The sequence below is a fragment of the Perissodus microlepis genome, chromosome 23, assembly GCF_051167445.1.
Source record: "Perissodus microlepis isolate ML-2025 ecotype Zambia chromosome 23, ASM5116744v1, whole genome shotgun sequence".
In the NCBI taxonomy this organism is placed as follows: domain Eukaryota; kingdom Metazoa; phylum Chordata; class Actinopteri; order Cichliformes; family Cichlidae; genus Perissodus; species Perissodus microlepis.
The window spans coordinates 4,865,460-4,887,078 of NC_140482.1; the positions used below are offsets into that span (position 1 = coordinate 4,865,460).

The 21,619-nt window shown below is 38.2% G+C and overlaps 1 protein-coding gene across 2 annotated transcripts; it reads right to left on the bottom strand.

Annotated features, from left to right (window-relative positions):
• Window positions 1–9,354: 9,354 nt before the first annotated feature.
• LOC146360813 (sodium/myo-inositol cotransporter-like) lies at window positions 9,355–19,957 on the bottom strand. 2 transcript variants are annotated; one of them, XM_084921979.1, is made up of 5 exons: window positions 19,859–19,957; window positions 15,522–16,450; window positions 15,246–15,441; window positions 13,965–14,092; window positions 9,355–13,866 (listed from the first exon to the last, which is right to left on the bottom strand). In XM_084921979.1, the coding sequence occupies exons 2-5, from the start codon at window positions 16,147–16,149 to the stop codon at window positions 12,620–12,622; spliced, it is 2,199 nt and encodes a 732-aa protein (XP_084778105.1). In that variant the 5' UTR covers window positions 16,150–16,450; window positions 19,859–19,957; the 3' UTR covers window positions 9,355–12,619. The 2 variants fall into 2 exon arrangements, with proteins under 2 accessions (XP_084778105.1, XP_084778106.1); XM_084921980.1 differs by lacking the exon at window positions 19,859–19,957 and having other exon boundaries at window positions 15,522–16,644.
• Window positions 19,958–21,619: the final 1,662 nt, after the last annotated feature.

Sequence of the window (21,619 nt, forward strand, 5' to 3'; positions counted from 1 at the left end):
GCGTGAAGGGAACGCGAACAATGTGAAAGCAAACATCCGGTGACGCCAAAATAAAAGCTTAAAAAAACAAACTAGGTATAATTTTATAGCTATATCAAATTTTAGGCGATAATAATAATAATAACAATAACGTATAATATTATACTATTAATGTTTTGTGTTCTTAAACTTGTTCTTAAACTTAAGAAAGACGATAAGAGGCTTACATCCCCTTAATTTGAAATGTTCCTATTTCCGGACTGCTAGTAATACTAGCAAACTTGGCAGACACCTCTCGAATGTTATTAATCTAGAAATCGCGAGATTTTAGTAGTAGGTTGTCGCGATATCGTCGTTACACAAATATTCTAGCGGAGAATTGAGTAGATTTTCAGTTGCTTTTTTTCACTTGCTTTCAAAATCTCGGCACTCACATAAAACAAATATGATAATGCTTTTATCACACATCTTGCATTAGGTTGTGCCACACAATGTTTAAATTGCAATTTGTAATGTGGTCTGAGGCATTTGTGCAATCAAGTCTGACAGAGGTCAGAGTGTACAATGCGCACATAGTATAAATAAAAATACATGTATATATATATCCATTCCCACTAAACTCTTTTTTTTCATAAAGTAAATTTTTTCATAATTTTTTTTTCATAAAGTAAATTCCTGTGATGTGTGTTTTGAAGTATTACATATATATATATATATATATATATGTAGCCTAGTATCATTTGTACAGAGTAAAAATGACTGTTGTAAGTTATTGATTCATGCATTTCTAGCATTTTTAGCATCCTATCATATTTTTTCTGCCATTTTTTTCTGTTTTTACTGTTTTCTCTAATTCACGACCCTTGCTCTTCTGCTTCTGTAACAACTTAAGCAGGGCTAATAAAGCGAATATATACATATGTCTGTAGGCCTTTAATCAAAATGAAAAAAACAAACAAATAAATATATCAAGAAATGCCAATTTAATTCCATTTTATTTATATTGTGCCAAATTACAGCAACAGTTGCCTCAAGGCACTTTATATTTTAATGTAAAGACCCTATATATAATACAAAGAAAACAGAGAAAACTCCAACAGTCATATGACCCCCTATGAGCAAAAGCTTTGATGACAGTGGGAAGAGAAAGACGTTCTTTTAACAGGAAGAAATCTCCAGCAGAACCAGGCTTAGGGAGGGGCGGCCATCTGCCACGACCGCTTGGAGTGAGGGGAGGGAGAAACATGAGGAGGACAAAAGTTATAAAACAAATAGCATTGAATTGTTGTCTAATAATGTAATAGGATTTCTGCCAGAGAGAAATATTGCATTATAGAGAGTGACAGCATGGTATGAAAGATTTCCTGTCTCTGTTGTTGTGGCAGCAGAGCCGAATCAGTCTGTCAGAGAAAATCCCTGTCTGCCAACAAGTGCTGCAGAGGGAGTTCAGGATTATCCATGATGGATAACCGTTTGTTCAGTGACCTCCTCTGCAGCGCTCCTTCCAAAGTGTCATGTTTGCAGACAGCTTTCATAATCAGTTTATTCCGTCTGGTAGTATGCTATGCAAAGTATGCTGCGCTCGCCACAACTGAATGATATGAAATCAGTCTTCAATCTATCATTTTGCTGTACACATTAAAGCATCTCTGCTTCCTCAGGAAGTAGATGCCACTCAACCTCTTTTTGTGTTTAGCCTCTGTGCTGCTCTTCCAGTTCAGCCTGTTGTCGACATAAAAGCCCAGGTACTCTTGTTGCGTGTCCCTCCTCTTCTTTCTGAAGTCGATCACCGTTTATCTGGTCTTATTCACATTCAGAAGCAAATTATTAATTTCTCAAAACTCACTCTTTAGTCCTCCTGCCCATCACCTTTGCATCTATCTGCTGCAGATTTGAGTATTTCTGTATGTGCCATGACTCCAAGTGGTACTGAAACCCTCAGGTGTACGAAGTGAACAGGAATGAAGACAGCACAGTCCCCTTTGAGCTCCTGTACGGCACATCAGACAGACCACCTTCCAGTCTCGGATACTACAGCCCACTTGTCAGGCATTCAGCAACCCATGACCTATTGGATGTGTTTACTGACATATCCTCATCAGTGTCCATTCTGGCACACTGATGTGGTAATTCATTGTACTATAACCTTCATTTCTCTAGTGATAGCATTGTTTTCATTCAGCGGTATCAGCTCTCTATTTTGTGTTGTATTTTCTTCTCTTAATTTCTAATAAATGCGAGTCACTTTAAATAGACTCCATCAGGATCAATAGCACTGATTCTGGAGGAGCATCTGTGTAAAGCATCCCGTATATATCCCTGATTTAGTGTGCAACTTCTGGAATCACTTTAAAGAACTTGTGGCACAACTTGTTTAAAGATTCAGGACGCCCACACTCAACACTCAACACTGTCACACTTGACAGCAAAGTCTTAGTAAAATTACTCAGAATCAAGTTGTGGGCTTTCCTTGAAATGACGAAGCCTTAAAATGTGGGTTTGATTTAACATTAAGCGATTCAATAGAAACCCTTTCATGTCAACTCTGAGAAAAAAAAAACAAACGTCAAAACAAAGTTGAGTAAGAAAAGACAGGGTCACACACGATGGGGGGGGGGTAGTCTGACAAAAACTATAACTTTAAGTAAGCTGTTGAACCAACATTTAAGATTCTCATTTTATTAATACTACTTGGCATTTACATCTAATTTATGATAACTGATAAACAGTCACAGCTATGTGTCACTTACAGGAGTCTGTAGGAAAATGGAGCAGCGTGGTGCAAACACAAATGAGATAAAACAGAATAAATTCAAGATTAAAGATCTTGAATTGCTCTTGAATCTTGCAAAAGCCAGATAAGAACAGACTGTATTAAAACTAGTGACTATGTTATACTCTTGCATTTAGTAGAAAGCACAGGCCCCATATGAGCTTAGTCAGGTCACATATAGAGCAATGGTTTTGCTGACACACTTTCGTAACTCACAAAGGGAATCTTTCTTTCACCCACTTCTGCTAAAAGCTGTGAAAAACATGGGAGTTTTCTGGTCTTTTGTGTCAACTAACTGCTCACCACATTTGGTCTCAGGGTGGTGGTTAACCAAAATAAGACTCTACATGGATTCCCAGTATGTTGTTGGTTTTAAACCACCAAAAAAAAAAAAAAAAAACCACACAAAAAAACTGTGCACACACATTTTGTTTTCTCTGTGGTTTTCAGACAGTTTCCATTAGGATTACGGCCACCTCACATGCACACAGGATGTGTATGCAGTGACTATGAGGTGATGTTAAAGGGTAGCCTCAACACTCGCATTTTCCCTTATTTATGCAAACATCGAGTCTGACTACAACCAAGTCAAGCAAAGCTTCCGTAAACCATGCTGTATTTCTGTTCTGTAGTTCCAAACCTCTTCTTTAGATGTTTCTGCCTTTTGTTCTCTTCTTTGTCAGGATGATCCCAAACTGCTTTAATAACGTTGAGGTCCAGGCTCTGGGGAGGCCAATCCATGACTCGTAGCATTTTTCATGTCTTTTCATGGAAAAGTATTGCTCAAGACCAAGAAAGTTTGATCCCGTTAGGGTTGAAAATGATTAAATAAGCTCTTTTTATTATTTTTAGATACACAATGCAGTGTCCTCATAATCGAGTTGGCGTGCCGTGTTTTTAGGGTCAAAAGGTTCATCCAGCGCTATGACTGGGCTGAAAGGATCCGATGTCTTCATGAACGAACATCTGATAAAAAGAAATGCGGACATTGCCAGGAAAGCACGTTACTTGAAGAAACAGGGAAAAATTCAAAATACATGGACCACCAACTGCAAAGTATTCATTAAACTCAATGGAACACCGGAACAAGCCAAAGTGTTGGTCATCAGAAATATGGAGGAGCTGGACAAATACTGAGGTCAACTTACTCTGGAGGTATGAATACACATGTGACGTGACACACAACACAACACATGGCACAGTCCAAAAGAACTTCATCTGCATCCGGCAACAATATCAATATAACTCACTGGAATTCTCTTTATGATAATCTGGAACTGAGAACATTTCGATACACAGACCATAATGTTCTAGACTTAGAAAAGGATATAGACCCGGAAAATAATTTCGTCTACAACATTAGCAGTAACTGCTGCTACTTCACTGATGAACAGTTTAAGCACACCATCAACACGGAAAATAAATTATCAATAATCCATTTTAATAGCAGAAGTCTGTATGCCAACTTCAACAATATAAAGGAATATCTAAATGAGTTGACAAATCCATTTGGAATTATTGCCATTTCTGAAACATGGATCAATGCGGAGAAAGGAATGGACTTTGGACTGGAGGGATATGAAGTGAATTTTGTAAATAGAAGGAACAAGAGTGGAGGGGGAGTAGCTGTTTATGTGGATAAAAACCTAAACTACAAGGTGGTAGAAAGTATGACAACTGTAATTGATAATTTACTAGAATGTATAACAATTGAAATTTATAAGGAAAAAGAGAAAAATGTAATAATTAGCTGTATATATAGAACACCTGGCTCTAGTATTCAAGTATTTAATGACTTCATAGAGGAAATATTCTCTAAAACAAATCAAAAAGTTATGTTTATCTGTGGTGATTTTAATATTGACCTGTTGAATCCGAAAAAGCATAAAATGACCGACGAATTCCTAAACACTATGTACAGTTTGAGTTTACATCCTAAAATAACCAGGCCTAGCAGAATTACACTACATTGTGCCACCTTACTTGACAATATTTTCACTAACAATATGGAAAACAACATTGTGAGCGGAATATTAATTAATGACATCAGTGATCACCTACCAGTTTTTGCAGTTTATGACACTAATTATAAGAAAAATCAGCATGAAGAACAACTGAGATACAGACGTGTAAGGACAGAAGAAACTATGAATGCACTTAAGAACGATCTATTAAATCAGGACTGGGACAATGTGTACAAAGAAGCTGATATTGATATTGCATATGGCATATTTTTAAGAATATTCATGGAGTTGTACGATAAAAACTGTCCAACAATAAAATACAACAGAAAGCACAAATATTCAGATAGACCATGGATCACTAAGGGTTTACAAAATGCATGTAAAAAGAAAAATACACTCTATAGGGAATTCCTAAAACAAAGGACAAAAGATGCTGAAAATAAATATAAAAAATACAAAAATAAGTTGACCAATATTATACGTGTATGTAGAAAGGAGTATTATAGTAAAATATTGAACAACAATAAACATAATATGAAGGGAATATGGGATGTTTTAAACGGTATCATTAAAAATAATTCTGGACAACAAAGTTATCCTCAATACTTTATCGACAATGGTAATATTATGGAAAACACTGCTGATAAGGTCAACAGCTTTAATCATTATTTTGTAAATATTGGACCAAAACTGGCAGAACAAATTCCTGAGTCACTGCCATCAGTAGACTGTAGTGAAAACCTGATTGATAGGAACCCTAACTCAATGTTCCTCACATCAGTGGAGGAAAAAGAAATAATTGACATTGTACACATGTGTAAATATAAAACATCTACTGATTGTAATGATATTGACATGAAAATCGTCAAGAAGGTCATTGAAGGAATTGTAGGACCTCTAACATATATTTGCAACTTATCATTTCAGACGGGAAAAGTGCCAAACAAAATGAAAATAGCTAAAGTTGTGCCGCTGTATAAAACCGGGGATAGACGCCACTTCACAAATTACAGGCCTGTTTCTTTACTACCACAATTCTCCAAAATCCTAGAAAACCTGTTTAATAAACGATTAGACAAATTCTTAGATAAATATAAATTACTCTCTGACAGTCAATATGGATTCAGATCAAAAAGATCAACATCTCTGGCATTAATCGAATCAATTGAGGAGATTACAAATGCTATAGATCAGAAACAGTATGCAGCTGGAGTATTTCTGGATCTCAAGAAAGCATTCGACACAATCAATCATGACATATTAATTAATAAACTGGAACGGTACGGGATCAGGGGGGTTGTACTGCAATGGGTGAAAAATTATTTAAGTGACAGGAAACAATTTGTGAAGCTGGGTGTCCATTCCTCATCATGCTTGGACATTGCTTGTGGTGTTCCACAAGGCTCTGTACTGGGTCCAAAATTATTTATTATTTATATAAATGATATTTGTAAGGCATCTGATATATTAAAATTAGTATTATTTGCAGATGATACAAATATTTTTTGTTCTGGGGGGAATCTAAAGGAGCTGCTGGATACAATTACTTCAGAAATGTGCAAAATTAAAAAATGGTTTAACAGGAACAAACTATCGCTAAATCTAAGTAAAACTAAAATTATCTTATTTGGGAATTCCCTTAGAAATGCACAAGTGCAGATTCATTTAGATGGTGTGGAAATTGAAAGAGTACTTGAACATAAGTTTCTTGGTGTGATTATAGATGATAAATTAAACTGGAAGTCTCATATAAATCATATACATAACAAAATTTCAAGAAGTGTCTCAATCTTGAGTAAAGTAAAACACATTCTGGACCACAAATCACTCCACATTCTCTATTGTTCCCTGATTGCACCGTATTTGAATTACTGTGCAGAGGTTTGGGGCAATACTTACAAATGTTCGCTATCATCAATCTTTATATTACAAAAAAGGGCCATAAGGATAATCCATAAAACTGGTTACAGAGATCATACAAATCCACTATTCTTAAAATCAAAAATTCTAAAATTCACAGATCTGGTTCATTTTCTCACTGCACAAATTATATATAAAGCAATAAATAACCTGCTTCCTGACAATATTCTAAAAATGTTTTCTAAAAGGGAACGGGGATACAATTTGAGGGGGGAATTAAATTTAAAACATCCTCGTATCCGTACAACATTAAAAAGTTTTTGCATCTCTGTGTGTGGAGTGAAGCTGTGGAACAGACTAAGTAAAGATATGAAGCAATGTCCAAGCATGGCGCAGTTTAAAAAGCGGTTTAAGGATATGGTTTTTACAGGGTACAGGGAAAAGGTAGAGATTTGATAGGGTGTTCTTGTCTAACATTTTCATGTGTGTGCGGGTGCACGGGTATGCTGGTATGGGTATATATATATATATTTGTAGGTTGTGTATCCTTGAGGTGTTAATGGGGTTATTGAAAATGTGTATATGTGCGTATGTGTATATACGTATGTATGGATAGATAGAAACATATATGTATATATATATTTAAAAAAAAAAATTACACATAACATATAATGTAATTGCAAGGAGGTATTCTATTGATACTAGATAGTGGAAAAGGGGTGGGATTAAATAAGCTTATGCTTCTTCCTGCTCCTTTTTGAACATGAACGTTATTTGGAGTTGTGGTTGCTCGTTTTCCTTTTGTTTTGCTTTGTTCATTTGTCTCTTTTAATTCTATTTTGTTGTACTTTTTCAACATGTTCAAAATAAAGATTCAATCAATCAATCAATCAATCAAATATTGAAGAGTTGACGTAATAGCGTAGAGGGTTTTGCAGCACGCTTACACATCACTGATAATGGTTATAAGGATATTCTCTGGGCCAAAGGGAGTCTGAACAAAATGTCCTGAACTAGATATTAGAATCAGTAATATTAAAATGATGAAGGCTAGGCAGGAAGGTGGTTTTTGTGCCTCCAGGAAAAAGAGCAGATAGGAGGTCGACGGGGAGCGGACGTGGACAGAGAGGAGGTCGAATGGAGACATCAGGATGGTTTCCGGAAGAAGACAGACATAATAATCATTTTTTATTGTCGCAGTACAAAAACTGTACGGCCCAAACCAGGGTTATCCTTGATGTGAGGGAGGCTGTTGTGTTCACATCACGGTCCAGCGCTGTAACTTGTAATTTTAACTGCTGAAGCAAATTAAATCTTTTTAAAACGACAGATATTTTCCCTGTACTTCTTTCTGAAAAAACCAGAAAATGACAAAATATACCAAAATATAAAGAAATGAAGTCTGGCTCAAGACTTTTACTTATCTGTAGTTAAATTAAATAATTATGTAATATGAATTTTCAAATGTTCAGACTGTTCCAGCAGTATTCTGAAACTTCAAAATACAGCAAGGCCTTTTTGTGTGCGATTATCAGTCATCTATTTATACTGACATTATCTCGGTAAACATTAAATTGCATAGTGGCCACAACTGAGGTGTAATAAAGCCGAAGATACTGAATGAGAGAGGAAAAAATAACCTAAACTTATGTGCGTTGGCTTGTGTGACAACTACCCCCAGTAACTTTCCACTTCCAGTCTGTAACTTTCCACTGTAGAGGCCGTTGTTAATTTACTTAACTGAGTGTTGGCATGCTTGTTGTTGTGGCTTTAGCGTATGCAGTTTGCTTCACGCACCATGACCTGGTTGCTCCGTGTTTGACATTGTTTTCTTTAGACAGCTCAGTGTTTGCTGGTTTTATAGTAGCTCAAACATTTAAGAACCTCATGTCCATGTTTCTAATGAATTACTATCACAATAACCGTCACAACAGCTGATAATAAGCACATTTACAGTGTAAACCTGAAGTGTATTATGACAGTAAAGAGGTTTATTTAGTAGTTCGTCATATTATTTCAATATGCTAACATTCATCATTCACAGTAAAGTATAGGTGTGGCTCATAGGTGTCATTAGTTATGCAGAAGTCAGCAGAATGAAGGTTTTTACTCAGTGATCCTGCAAGGTAGAAAGATTTCTCTGTTCTCAAGAAACAAGTATGTGTTTAAATTGTCACAGCTATAGTTAAAATAGCAACCTGAGGAAAAACACCTTAATTCACCACACCCCAGGAACATATTTGTGCCAGTTTATCTTGTTAATATTTCACTATGCATGTGAAAATTGAGGCCTTCAGTACATTGAAGTGCAGCCAACACTTGTTGGAGTATCGCAGTGTCAACAAAAGTGGTAGAAAGATGCCCGGCTTGGGTGTTCTTATGTATCGGTTGAGCTGGTTGCAGGAATACCATGAGTGGTAATATTGCTGGAAATGAATCCATCTGCTGGATGTCTGTCTTAAAAATATGTTCTGTAGTTATAAACAGATATAACTCACATTTTCCCCTAATTCTCAATAAAGCAAATCAGGTCAAAGAAAGCTTGTAAAGTTTGCAGTGTTCACCAGTTTCCAACCACTGCGCACCATTAACATGTGATAGTCCTGATATATACACACATAAATAGACTTAAACCCTCAGTGTGCTTAAAATGGCAGTTACATTATGCAAAGATCAATTTATAAAAGAATTACATAAAAGACACTTGTTTTTAGTAGTTCATTTTTTAAAAAGTTTTTATTGTAAAATATGCTTTTAAAGAACTTACTAGTGGTAAACTTTAAATCTGTACAACTTTCAATCAGTTTCTTAAAAAAAATAAAATAAATTGTTTTAATTTTTGTCCAACTTAATCTGTTGCTGTTTAAGTGCTCAGTGCTAAATAATATAATGGAAATATTGCAATATAAGTATGTCCTATCTTTAAATTGATGATCAGGGTCAGCAAAACTTCTTACAATTTGACATCTTTTAATTCACAATTAATTAATTAATTTGTGATTAAAGTAAGTGCAAGGCACCCTTTGAGTTCTGCGTATGTGTACAGATAAAATAAAACATGACCATCACACCAAATGCTTTTCCGAACTCAAATATGCATCAAGTACTAATCCAGGTGTCATGATCATATGTCTTGGAAGTAAAAACGGCTAAAAACAACAGAATTACCTACATTTCCATTTAAATGAAAAGATGTAGTCACAGAAATTTCAGCCATTCACATTCATTATGAATATCATGAACACATTCCCATTGGCATCAATTCAAAATTACGCAATTGTATCTGTAGCACACAACAAAAACAAATCTGGCAGTCAATTTATGTTTTCAACTGACATCATCAAGTGTACAGTGTTATAAATGTGGCACTACGGAAAAAACACCTCATGTACCTATATGCAAATGAGTACGAGACAATTAAACCTAATTGCCTTGAAGCGACTGTTGTTGTGATTTGGCGCTATATAAATAAAATGTAATTTATAAAATTATGCGAGTAGCTCATTGACAACTTCATATTTTTTGTAAAACCTGATTTACAACTAAAACAAGTTTACTAATGACCTGTGTAAATCATACACTGACAGACAGTCATTGTAAAAACACAAGGTGCATTAAAATAAACTTTGTACTTATACAAGAGTGCACTTTGAGTCATTATTTGTACACATTTACTCATGTTAGTTCAGAATAAAAAATCCAAATGAATTAAAATAATTTATACATATAGCCACACACTTCAATGCAGTGCTTTGGACTGATACATGCCAAGTCATCAGCGAATAAGATCCTGGAAATCATTCCTGGAATCATGATCACATAGGATACATCAGTAAGACAATTAGTGAGTATAGAGTCAGAAAATATAAATTTACTATAAAATGTATATAAAAAAATATTACATTAGATTATGTATTTATTTCGGTCAAACTCTACTTTCTGAAATCACATTTTTCTTCTTTTGTATTTTTGTATTTGTATTTTCCCAACAGCCTAACACAGCGGTTCCCAAACTTTTTTTGCTGGGCCCCCCTTTGTTTTACAAGAAAAATGTTCGCGCCCCCCCTCGCACACGCACACGCACTAACACATCCTCCAACCACACACACCCATCTTTTGCTCCATTGCGGTTTCTTTCACACCTCAAACATTTAGTAAACAATTAAGCACATACAAGTAATCTGCAATAAATTACAGGTAGTAAGAAAATAAACTACTAACTCTTTTACGCTGCGTCCACACCTACACGGGTATTTTTGAAAACGCAGCTGTGTCGTCCACACGTAAACGCCGTTTGGAATCACCGAAAACTGAGATTTTTTGAAACTCCTTTTTTGCATTTACGTGTGGACGAGGAATACAGAGTTCATCACGCAACGTCAAAGGTATGTGCCTTTTTTCACGTCACGCTGTGCACCACGTTATTGTTTACATGAGATGAATTGCAGAATGGCAGATAGAGACAAGATACTGTTAATCTGACTGTCTGCAGGTTTTACACGCAGCTACTGTTCTTCTATTTAGAAAGGTAGAGGCGTCACGGTGTGATTACTTTACATGTTGTTTTTTTCCTGTGTTAATAATATTCAACATTGCTATCAATACATTTTTCAAAAATGCCTCTCTGTGCAAAATGGGTTTAAAAACATAAACAGCTGTGAGATACTGTTTGTCTGTGATTTGAACCGGGGGAACAAATCGTGGCAGGATCAGCCTGATGTTATTTGTATCCAACTGTAACTTTACTGTATAAAGAGCAAACATCTCCAAAATGTCAGGAGTAGTTAGTCATTACAACAAGTGATTGTGAACTAAAAATCAAGAATGTGGGATACTGTTTGTCCGTGATTTGGAGAGCCCAGCGCTGCTCCTGATCCCCTGCAGAAAACCAATTCTGCAGAGGAGAGCTACCTCGGCACTTGTGCAGGTGAAACCAAAGGGAAGATTTGCTTCACCATATTTTCTAGTCTTTGGCTTAGAATGAAGTTGGTTTGGAAACATATTCAGCGATGCTTCATCTCCTGATTTGCGTTTGTGGAGGCGCCCAGTGCTAGCAGTGTTTTTTTTTTTTTTCCCCTTTTTCCTTTTCATACCGCGCCCCCCCGTGCAATGGTTCCCACACTTTGGGAAGGTCTGGCCTAACGCATGACGTGTTTTTTTTATTATATAGGCTAAAGGCAAAACATCAGAGCTTTTCTCTCTACAAAAAACTAAAACCATGTAAAGCACCAGCTTGGTGTTTTACAGTATTGTACCTACATACTCTAGGTACAATATCTAGAGCAGCGGTCCCCAACCTTTTGACATTAAACCACAGACCGGTTTAATGTCAGACAATATTTTCACGAACCGGCCTTTAAGGTGTCGTGGATAAATTAAACACAATAAAATGATACGACCAAGACAAAAACTGTGGCATTTTGAAAATATAATAATGAATGCGAATTCACTGTGTAACTTTATTAGCAGCGTCCTCCTGAAATGCGCCAACAGCATTGAGAGTAACATCCTCCTCTCTGTCCCTTAATGCTCTCTGGTCGCTATGGTAACGTGTAAATATTTCTTTCAAAATAAGGGACACAACTACAACACGGGAAAAGACCCAGGGAAACCGAGTTAATGATAAAAACCCTTAAAACCGTAAATTTCACACCGGAGCTTCAACTCTCGCGGCCCGGTACCAAACGACTCACGGACCGGTCCATGGCCCGGTGGTTAGGGACCGCTGACCTACAGTATATGCGTATGTATGCATATACCCAGCACAACAAAAATATACGAAAGGCAACGTGGGTAAATGCTTTTTAAAGGGTTTCACTTTGTCATATATATATGGGCATCTAAGTGTATTGCCAACAAGTACATCTCAAACTCTACCATCTTTTGAATATTGAATAACAAAATAAAATATGGTAGCCCCATGCCTTTTGTATCCTTAAAATGTGGCTTTTGTTCATTTGTGTAATGGGTAATTAACTGTATCAAACATGCCTGTTCTGTATTTCTTGGACAAATTTGGCCTTCTGTTTGGAAATAACTGAACCTATAAGGAGAAATAGATGAAGAGAAAGATCCCAACTGAGCAAACCACCACCAGTGCGATGTTTAAGATGATTCTGGTCGTTGGAGGTTCATAGAGAAGCTCCTCCACCATCTTCTCCTGTTCTTGAACTGTTATGGCCTGATCTTTGGACAATTTCTCCTGGAATCCACAAAACCAATCCAAAACCTTAATACAACATCCACGCTCCTCTTTTGTGTCCCCTGCTCCACAGCTCTCGTCTTCCTCCTCCACATCCTCCACTCCTCTTCTTTCCTCATTTTCTACCATTTTGGAGCCTGAACTCTGAGCACAGCCACCATTCTGTACTGAATAGGTTGTTTCTATATCACTTGCTGTGACATTATTGCTGCTTCTTGATTGGCCATTTTCAAGATTTGTCTCAGAGCCATTGAGCAAGTTTGGGTTCTTGTGACACTTTTCTTCACCAAGAACACCGTTTCCATTAAAGGTTGAGTGATTTAGGGGTTTCAAAACATTGACGTCTTTTTCAGCATTTCTTTCTTGATTTTTTAGCTTCTTTGTCTTGTTTAGTCCCCAGAGAGTAGTGGTTTGGATTTGTCCCTCTTCGGGTGGAGGAGTGCAGAGACTCACAACAACAGCCACCAGAGATGATATCCAAAACAAGATGGCTGCCACATACATGTAATGGATATCTTTGATGAAGGATGGGCGTTCATCAGGCTGATCGCAGAGTGGCTCTCGATAAACAAATGCCAAAGCCAAACGGAGAGCACCAAGGAAAAACCCTACCATCCCTCCCCAAAAGGCACCTGTCTCATTACAACGACGCCACAGGATGCCAAGCAGGAAGAGAGCCGCTATGGGCGGAGTCAGATAATCTGATACTTCTTGGATGTAGTAGAATATCTGGCCTCCCTGCATTTCGATGATCACAGGCACCCAGGCGATGCTTATGATCACCATGAAAACGACAAACAGCCTGCCTACTATCATCAGCTCTCTGGACGACGCCCGCTTTCGTAGCATCTTGTAAATATCTAGGGTAAAGATGGTGCTTGCAGAATTAAAGATAGAGTCCAAGTCGCTCATTAGAGCTGCAATCATAACAGCCATCATCAACCCGCGGAGACCGACGGGCATTACTGACATGACGAGCCTTGGGTAAGCCACATTGCTGCAGCCAGCTGCAGAGCCACACACTTCAATGCAGTGCTTTGGACTGATACACGCCAAGTCATCAGCGAATAAGATCCTGGAAATCATTCCTGGAATCATGATCACATAGGATACATCAGTAAGACAATTAGTGAGTATAGAGTCAGAATTTTATCTGTGATATTCATAGGGTGGTTAATGTCTCTACCTGGGATGACAATGATAAACATTGGCAGGATTTTGAGGAAACCGGCCATGATTGTTGACCCTTTGGCATGAGCAATATTTTTTGCTGCCAGAACCCGCTGAACAATCACCTGATCTGCACACCAGTACCTGGAGCACATAAACACAGAAATTAGTCTGCTAATTGGTACTTACCTCTATTTAGTATACTCTGGACTACCTGTGCCATTTGTAATGACCCCAAAAGTCAGCTTTGTGAGAACTATTCTAGGGATATTTCTGAGACCGTGCTTGTTCTGTGGCTCCACGGAGGGTCTCTCAGTCAGTCCTTCACCTCAGATCTCACAGTCTGACAAATCATGAAACATTTTCACTGAAAGAAATGTATGTTGACACTGAAATGACTTTATAGGTCAATCATTGACCACTGGGATATTTAAAGCCTTTATTGGACTTTTAGCGATGTTAGAGAAAAAGAATGAGAACTAAACATCATTAAGAATTTCCATCCATCCATTTTATTCCACTCTTCCAATTTAGGGTTGTGGTGGTTTACAACCTATCCCAGTTGCCATAGTGCATGACGCAGGTTATACGCTGGGCAGGTCACCATTCTGTCACAGGGGTAATTCAGGGAGACAGACAACCATTTACACTCACATTCACTCCTATAGCCAATTAACAATCACAAACTAACCCCACTAAGTGCATGTCTTTGGACCGTGGGAGGAAACTGGAGTACCCACAAAGAAAGATTTCTCAATTGTCAGATTTAACTGCTTGAAACTGACCTTACTGCCAATAATGCCAACCTGAGGAGTGTGGATTCTTGCTCCATGGCTTGAACCAAACCACGGACCTTCTTACTGTGAAGAAGGACCACTCAATATATATGTGTTGCCTCTACTTTAAGAATTTCTAACTGTATAATTCATTGTTTTTTTGAGGAAAATAAATCATATGCAACATGTGCGCAAGGTCCTGGCTGCGATGCCAGCGAGCAACCAGGACCTTGCACACATGTTGCATGGTTGATTAGCATACTTGCCATGAGGGTAGCACTACAAAAAAAATTAAATGAAGCATGCAAAGCCAAGGAGCAAGAATAAATGCTCCTCCGGGCAGCATTTCATGGTAACAAATTCAGTCTACTTTTACTTAAAGCAATCAAATCTGACAGGTGGCAAAAAAAGAAAAACACCTGGCTCAGAGTAAATCTTTTAGGGATTAGGAGTGTTTAAACACACAAGGCTGTACAAAACTGTATTGGTAAGGAAATTAGTCTTAAAAGAAATAGCATTACCAAATAGAGGCAGGAGTCTGGCCGAGTAAGAAACCAAGCCATGGCAGGTCTGGATCCTGGGCCTCTCGGAGGATCTTCAGACTATCTGGCTTCGGAGTGGCATGGTTATAGCAGGACTCAGAATACGTCAGATTTGGTGAAGACAGCAAGATGGCACTGATGTTTGGAGTGGCCTCCATGTAACTGTGTCTCACACCTTACAAAGACATGCCAAAACACGGTTAAGCATTGTTTAGTTAAACAATTGACATAAATTCATGAAAGAGAAACAAGGACCTTCGAACCCTCCCACTTTGAAGAGGCTGATGCCTGTCAGACAGAGAGCCCCAGCAATCATGAGGAACGCTTGAACTGTGTCCGTGTAGATAACAGCAACCAGACCTCCGGAGATGGTCAGCAGAGCTGTCATGGCGATGAGGAGGAGGATGGACAGATAGAGGTTCCAACCTAAGGATTCTTTGATGAACAAGGCTCCAGAATAGAGATCCACAGACAGCTTGGTGAAGATGTAAAGGACAAGAGATAAAGCAGCAAAGTACACCTTCAGTCGATTCCCCCCATATCTCTTGGACAGGTACTCTGGCATAGTGTAGATGCCACACTGGATATAGACTGGAATGAACACCCAGCCTAAAAACTGGAGCAGTAATACAGCATTGAGCTCCCATGCAGCCACGCTGAGACCGCTAGCAGCGCCTGATCCAGCCAATCCAATGAAGTGCTCACTTCCTATGTTACTGACAAATAGAGAAGCTCCCACAGCTGCCCAGTTCATCGAGCGCCCCGCCAGGAAGTAGCCGCTCACTGTGTTCCTATTGGCTTTCCACATTGCAAGGAAGCCAATCCCTAACACCAGGATGAAGTAGATCGCTACAACGATCATGTCCGCTGCTTCCATGGCCATGTTTAAAACCTTTTATGGCTGTATGACAGAAATAAACTAAATGTGCCCAATGGTGAATTTGTTACACGGCTTAGAACACTTCTGTCTACAGTCATCTATATCTTCTTATATACACAGACAGTGTAAGACGTTTATGAAAGAGACATCTGAAACATTTGCATGCGTTTCTAAGGAATTACTTCAAGCACTCTTGACTTTTTGATCCTTGGTAGTTAGATCTGGAAATCTGTGCAAGCTGTGGTTTGGCAGCACACAGGATGGCATTGAGTTGTTCCTTGGTTTTACAGAAGAAGTGCGATTCCTGCAACAAGATGAACAAAACATGAACAAGATGCATGACCAAAGCGATGCAAAAACATGTGAACAGTTGAAAACGGCTGATAAAACAAGGAGACAACATTTGATAGCGTGGCCAAGCGGTCTAAGGCACTGGATTAAGGCTCCAGTCTCTTTAGGGGCATGGTTTCAAATCCCACTGCTGCCATGAATAGGTGTGTTTTTTTCTTGTTTTTTTTTTTTTTTTAAATGAATTTCCCACAGGAACCCACCAGGGGATTAATAAATTTTTATCTCTCCCTCTGTCTCTCTCGATCTAGACTAGAACACTTCTTTGCAGTCTAGATAAGCTGTAAAAGGTTGCAAAATGAGGTGAAATTGTGGTTCTTTTGTCTCAAAACCCAAGCATTAATTCTTGTTTGTAAAAAGCTGACTGAATTGCAGTGGAGTTAGCTGTAAATCTGGCTGCCATATCCAATGTGTACACATGCAGAAATGCTCCAGAAATCATGTAAGATATTGTGTTCCCTAAACCTTGCAATCTGTTCAGTGTAAGAGAAGTAGTGCAGTCAGTGGTTGAACCTTTCAGAGCTTAAGTCGTCATCCTAAGTTGGTCACCTATTAATTTTAGCCTCTTACTTTAACACTGCCAGCTAATAAAGCTAATAGAGACATTTTTTGAAAGAATGATCATCTTGCATAAAGATTTGCCATAAAAATATTTGCTGGTATTTCAACTGTTGTAAATGAGTTGTTGGTACGGTGGCCCTGAGAGGCCAAACGGACTGCAACTTAAGAAAACACCAGTAATAAAATAAATAAATAAAAGCACACAAAACACAACGGAAATAGGAAAAGAGAAAACAGATTTCCAAAAGCACAAGGGAAGTGTTTCTGGGGAGACAATAACCCAACGGACCAGTTGCAGGAACCAAAATATGCTAAGAATTGTGCTGGGAGACACTTAAAAGAAGTGGAGGATCTATCGGTTTTGTGACGAAAGAAAAGATGAGAGGTAAGTGTGTTAGCCCAACTATTAGCCTAAAAATCCATCATCAGTATTATATGAATCATGATAAAACACAGCTACCATGTTTTGGGTTCCTGCAACTGGTCCATCGGGTTGTCTCCCCAGAAACACTTCCCTTGTGTTTTTTCCCCATTTCTTTTTTTTGTTTTTCATATTTCTGTTTTCTTTTTTCCCATTTTCGTTGTCATTTTTCCCATTACCGTTATGTTTTGTGTGCTTTTGCAGCGTTTTTCTTATTGCTGGTGTTTTCTTAAGTTGCAGTCCGTTTGGCCTCTCAGGGCCACCATATGTTGGCCTATAAGCTGTCAAATATATTGCTCATAAATAGCATTGAGTCATTTTGAGCCAGAAATAAAACTTTTGTCAGAAACTGCAATCAGTTTTTGGTAAAGTGAGTGTTATATATCCTCCATTTGTAAGTAAAAGGCCAAGAGGGCAGTAGAAATGGCAAGGAATATAAAATAAAAATTCTATAAAGATATTCTCAGTGGCCGACAAGGACTAGATTGATTATAATGTAAGTAAAGTAATGCAGAGTCATTATTGTACTTACAAAACAGGTAATTTCTTTATTTATTATGCAACCCCTTTATAAATTCAGTCCACACTGCAAAATATGTGTTGATATAAGCAGAGATGTTAGACAATGGGTGTCAAACATAAGGGCTGGGGGCCAGAATCAGCCTGACACAGACTCCAATCCAGCCCACTGTACATCTTTGGAACATGTGAACAAGGGCATAAATTTTGGTCTGTATTCTGATAAATTTTACAACTTGCCCTGTTTCGCCTAATAAGGACCTCTGCAGCAACTGCTCATACTACTCCAAAATAACTGAGCAACTGACAAATCTGATCTAATGTAGAAATTACACAATAAAAAATCTGTCATTTTTTGTGAATTTACAGAAACTTTGTTTTATACTGACAGGACAATCTGAGCAATGAGCTACCAGAACTTTTTTTTGTAATTTTCTGCATTTATTTCTTACAATTTAAACCCAACCAGTCATGGTGACAGACTTCTTTCATTTAATACATCAGCATTTCTTCATCCTTTAGATAAACCGAGACATACTGTTGACATTACAATTCTTTTTCTTATATCAACATGAGTTTGGCATCCCTGCATTAGACAAACAAACAAACACAGAAATCTCAGAAATCACTTGAAACTAACTTGAGGTGTGTAATTTGAAAGAACCTTAACAAGCAGGCGGGTTCTAAGGAAAGCTGGTGTGCAGTTATGATAGAGGGAAGCTGCATACATGCACCAGCATTGCTTTGTTACATTGGGATAAAAGGCTGTAAGACTGGCTGAATTTTACAGAAGTGATGTTTATGTCAGCTGCTGCTATCTAGTAACAACTGCAAATCCTTTCAGTAAGCAAAGCAATCACAACCCATGATGTGGGACTGTAGTATGAGGGTCCTGCATCTGGACCGGTGTTTGTGTTTACTGTTTTTGTTGCGGTGCTCTGATCTGTGGAGGACGACAAAGATTGAATCGGAAGGTCTTTGTGAAAACAAAATTTCATGTACATAGGAGACCTAGTGCATTTCCAGGTAGCAAGTTTACTCTTGCATGAGAGTCAATATTAAATTGAAATAATTAGCACATGGTTAACCAGGGTCTTGAGGGAAAGGCTAAGGAAACATCTTTTATTTCCAGCTTTCTCAGACTTGATTATATTTGCCCCCTTTTTAGGAAACATAGTTACCCAATTTTAGACCTGATTCACTTCACTTCTTTAAAATACTCTTGGGCACTCTGGAGGACTTTATGACAGGAACCTCTCACTACTCCTGTGCTGTGCTTCATGCTGGTTCTTTTGGTTATGATTTATCTGGTGCTAATACTTCAAATCTATTTGTTCTCAAATTAAAATCATAAGTAGCGTTTGATGTTGCAATATAACCAAATAATACACTATGTTACATTCTGAAACAGTTCCTGTCACTCTGCTTTCTGCCACTTTATACTTCTGTTTTGTTCTTTAGCTTTAATTCAAAGGGACCTTAAAAGGCATAATTACCTGCTTTATTTAATTTTTATGATTTACAGTGTCGTAGTTAATTACTAATAAAAATATTTCCTGTTCTGTTATTAATATTAGGCGTATAATACGGGTTATTAGTTGTCACACTTTACTATATTATCACAGTCTCTGTTTCCATCCATGATCCTGGGCCATTTGTCTCAGTGTCCTGTCATATCCTCTTACAGTCCTGCTACTACTTTTTGAATGAAGCAGCACGGTGTTCCTAAGAGTCTTTTATTAATTCCACACGTATTTCATTCGCAGCATATGTTCATTAGCATTAGCAGTAACTATGAAGAGGTAAAAAAAAAAGTTCCTGAATGTTTTCGAAGCTTCAGTTTAAAGAAAAGCTCAGACTCACCTGTTTCCTCTCTGAGTGTCTCCCGGGTTGAACGTTAAACTGCCGTTTAACTACCGGACCGGTCCGACCGGTCTGAGCGCAACGCCGCACGGAGCTCTCCTCGGCGCAGCCTTAATGAAGGCACCGCGAGACTCCGCCCACAGCAGCATCGTCACCTTTAGGTTCGAGGAGGAAGTGTGGGGGCGCTCGTGGTGTGCAGGTGCTTTCCACTGAGTGCGCTGTAAGCATGTACATACAGGTTCAGCATTACTGACACCAATACCGATTCTATGTAGGACAGACCAGTGTACCACATATTTTTGACTGCCAACAGAATGCCAGCGCCCTACCACATCTGAACCATAATTTTCCCATGATCTTTCAAGGTGAGATAACTTTAAAGGTCTTACTGTAAGATGAAGACAAATGAGCGAGTCACTACAACGTGGACAGTGCCTGACTCGTGCATGTCTGCATGTATATTGTTTTGTGCATATTTGTGTATGTGTGTCGTTTGCAGATACTCGTTCAACTTTGCATTTGCACCTACATTTTTTAATTTTATTTTCCGTGCATGCAAAGTATTTCAGTCGCACAATTATCTGTGTGTTTGTGTGTGCATGGGTGAGGTGAGGTGTAAGGCTACTTGTCGGATCGCATGACGATAAAGTTATAGCAGGTAAAATCAGCAACACTGATGGGAATTTGATGCTTGTGTCAAAATCTCCTCCTATAACTACTATTCTAAATGATCCATTGATACACTGGAAATCTCAACCACTGTGTTGTTTTCTCATGATCTGCACATAAGAATCACCATCACTCCCAAGATCTACACACTTGACTGAAGTTTTTGATTTCAATCTCATCACAAATTATATATTACATGAATATGATAATTCCATATTCCCAACTTTTTTTATGTTATCCATGGTTCCCAAAGGTTCTGCCATCCCACAAAAAGTCCGGTCCATAACTGACAGTTGCAAATCAGCTCTATAAACCCACTTATATTCAGCTGTTTTCTGTTAAGTCTGCATATGCTTTTTCCCACGTTTACTGTAAACCTTCTTAACTTAGTTGCTTTTAGTTAGTCACTTCATTAGGTACATAGTGCAGGACCTTGGCTGAATCCCCTTTCAGCATCAGAACTGCCTCCATTCTTCATATTATAGATTCATCAATTGCTGGAAAAACTCAGTATCTGCAGATGTGTCTTCCATTCTATCACATCCCAGAGGTGCTCTACTGAGTTGCGATCTGGTGATTGTGGAGTAAACTGAACTCATTGTCATTTTCAAAAAAACAGCTGGAGATGACATTGTGCTTTGTGGCATGTTGTGTTGTCCAGCTGTAAGCAGCTATCACAAGATGTGGACACTTTCGGTATAAAGGAATAGACATGGTCAGCAGCAGGTAGGCTGGCAGGCTGTGGTATTTAAACGATGCTCAGATGGTACTAAGGAGCCAAAATGAAATCCCCAACACCATTACACCACCAGCACCCTGAGCTTTAAATACAAGACAAATTCTGATCCCAGCTGCTGCAAAAATCAGACCAGACAACACATTTTTCCAATCTTCTGTTATCCAGTTTTGGTAAGACTATAATAATTGTAGCCTCAGATTCCAGTTCTTACCTGCAGCACCTGTTGTGATCTTCTGCTGCTGCAGCCCATGCTACAGAGATGCTCTGAAGCATCTTAAATAACCTTTTCTTCCTCATTTTGACACTTGGTTTGAACTTCAGCCGGTCATCTTGACCATGTCTACATGTTTGAA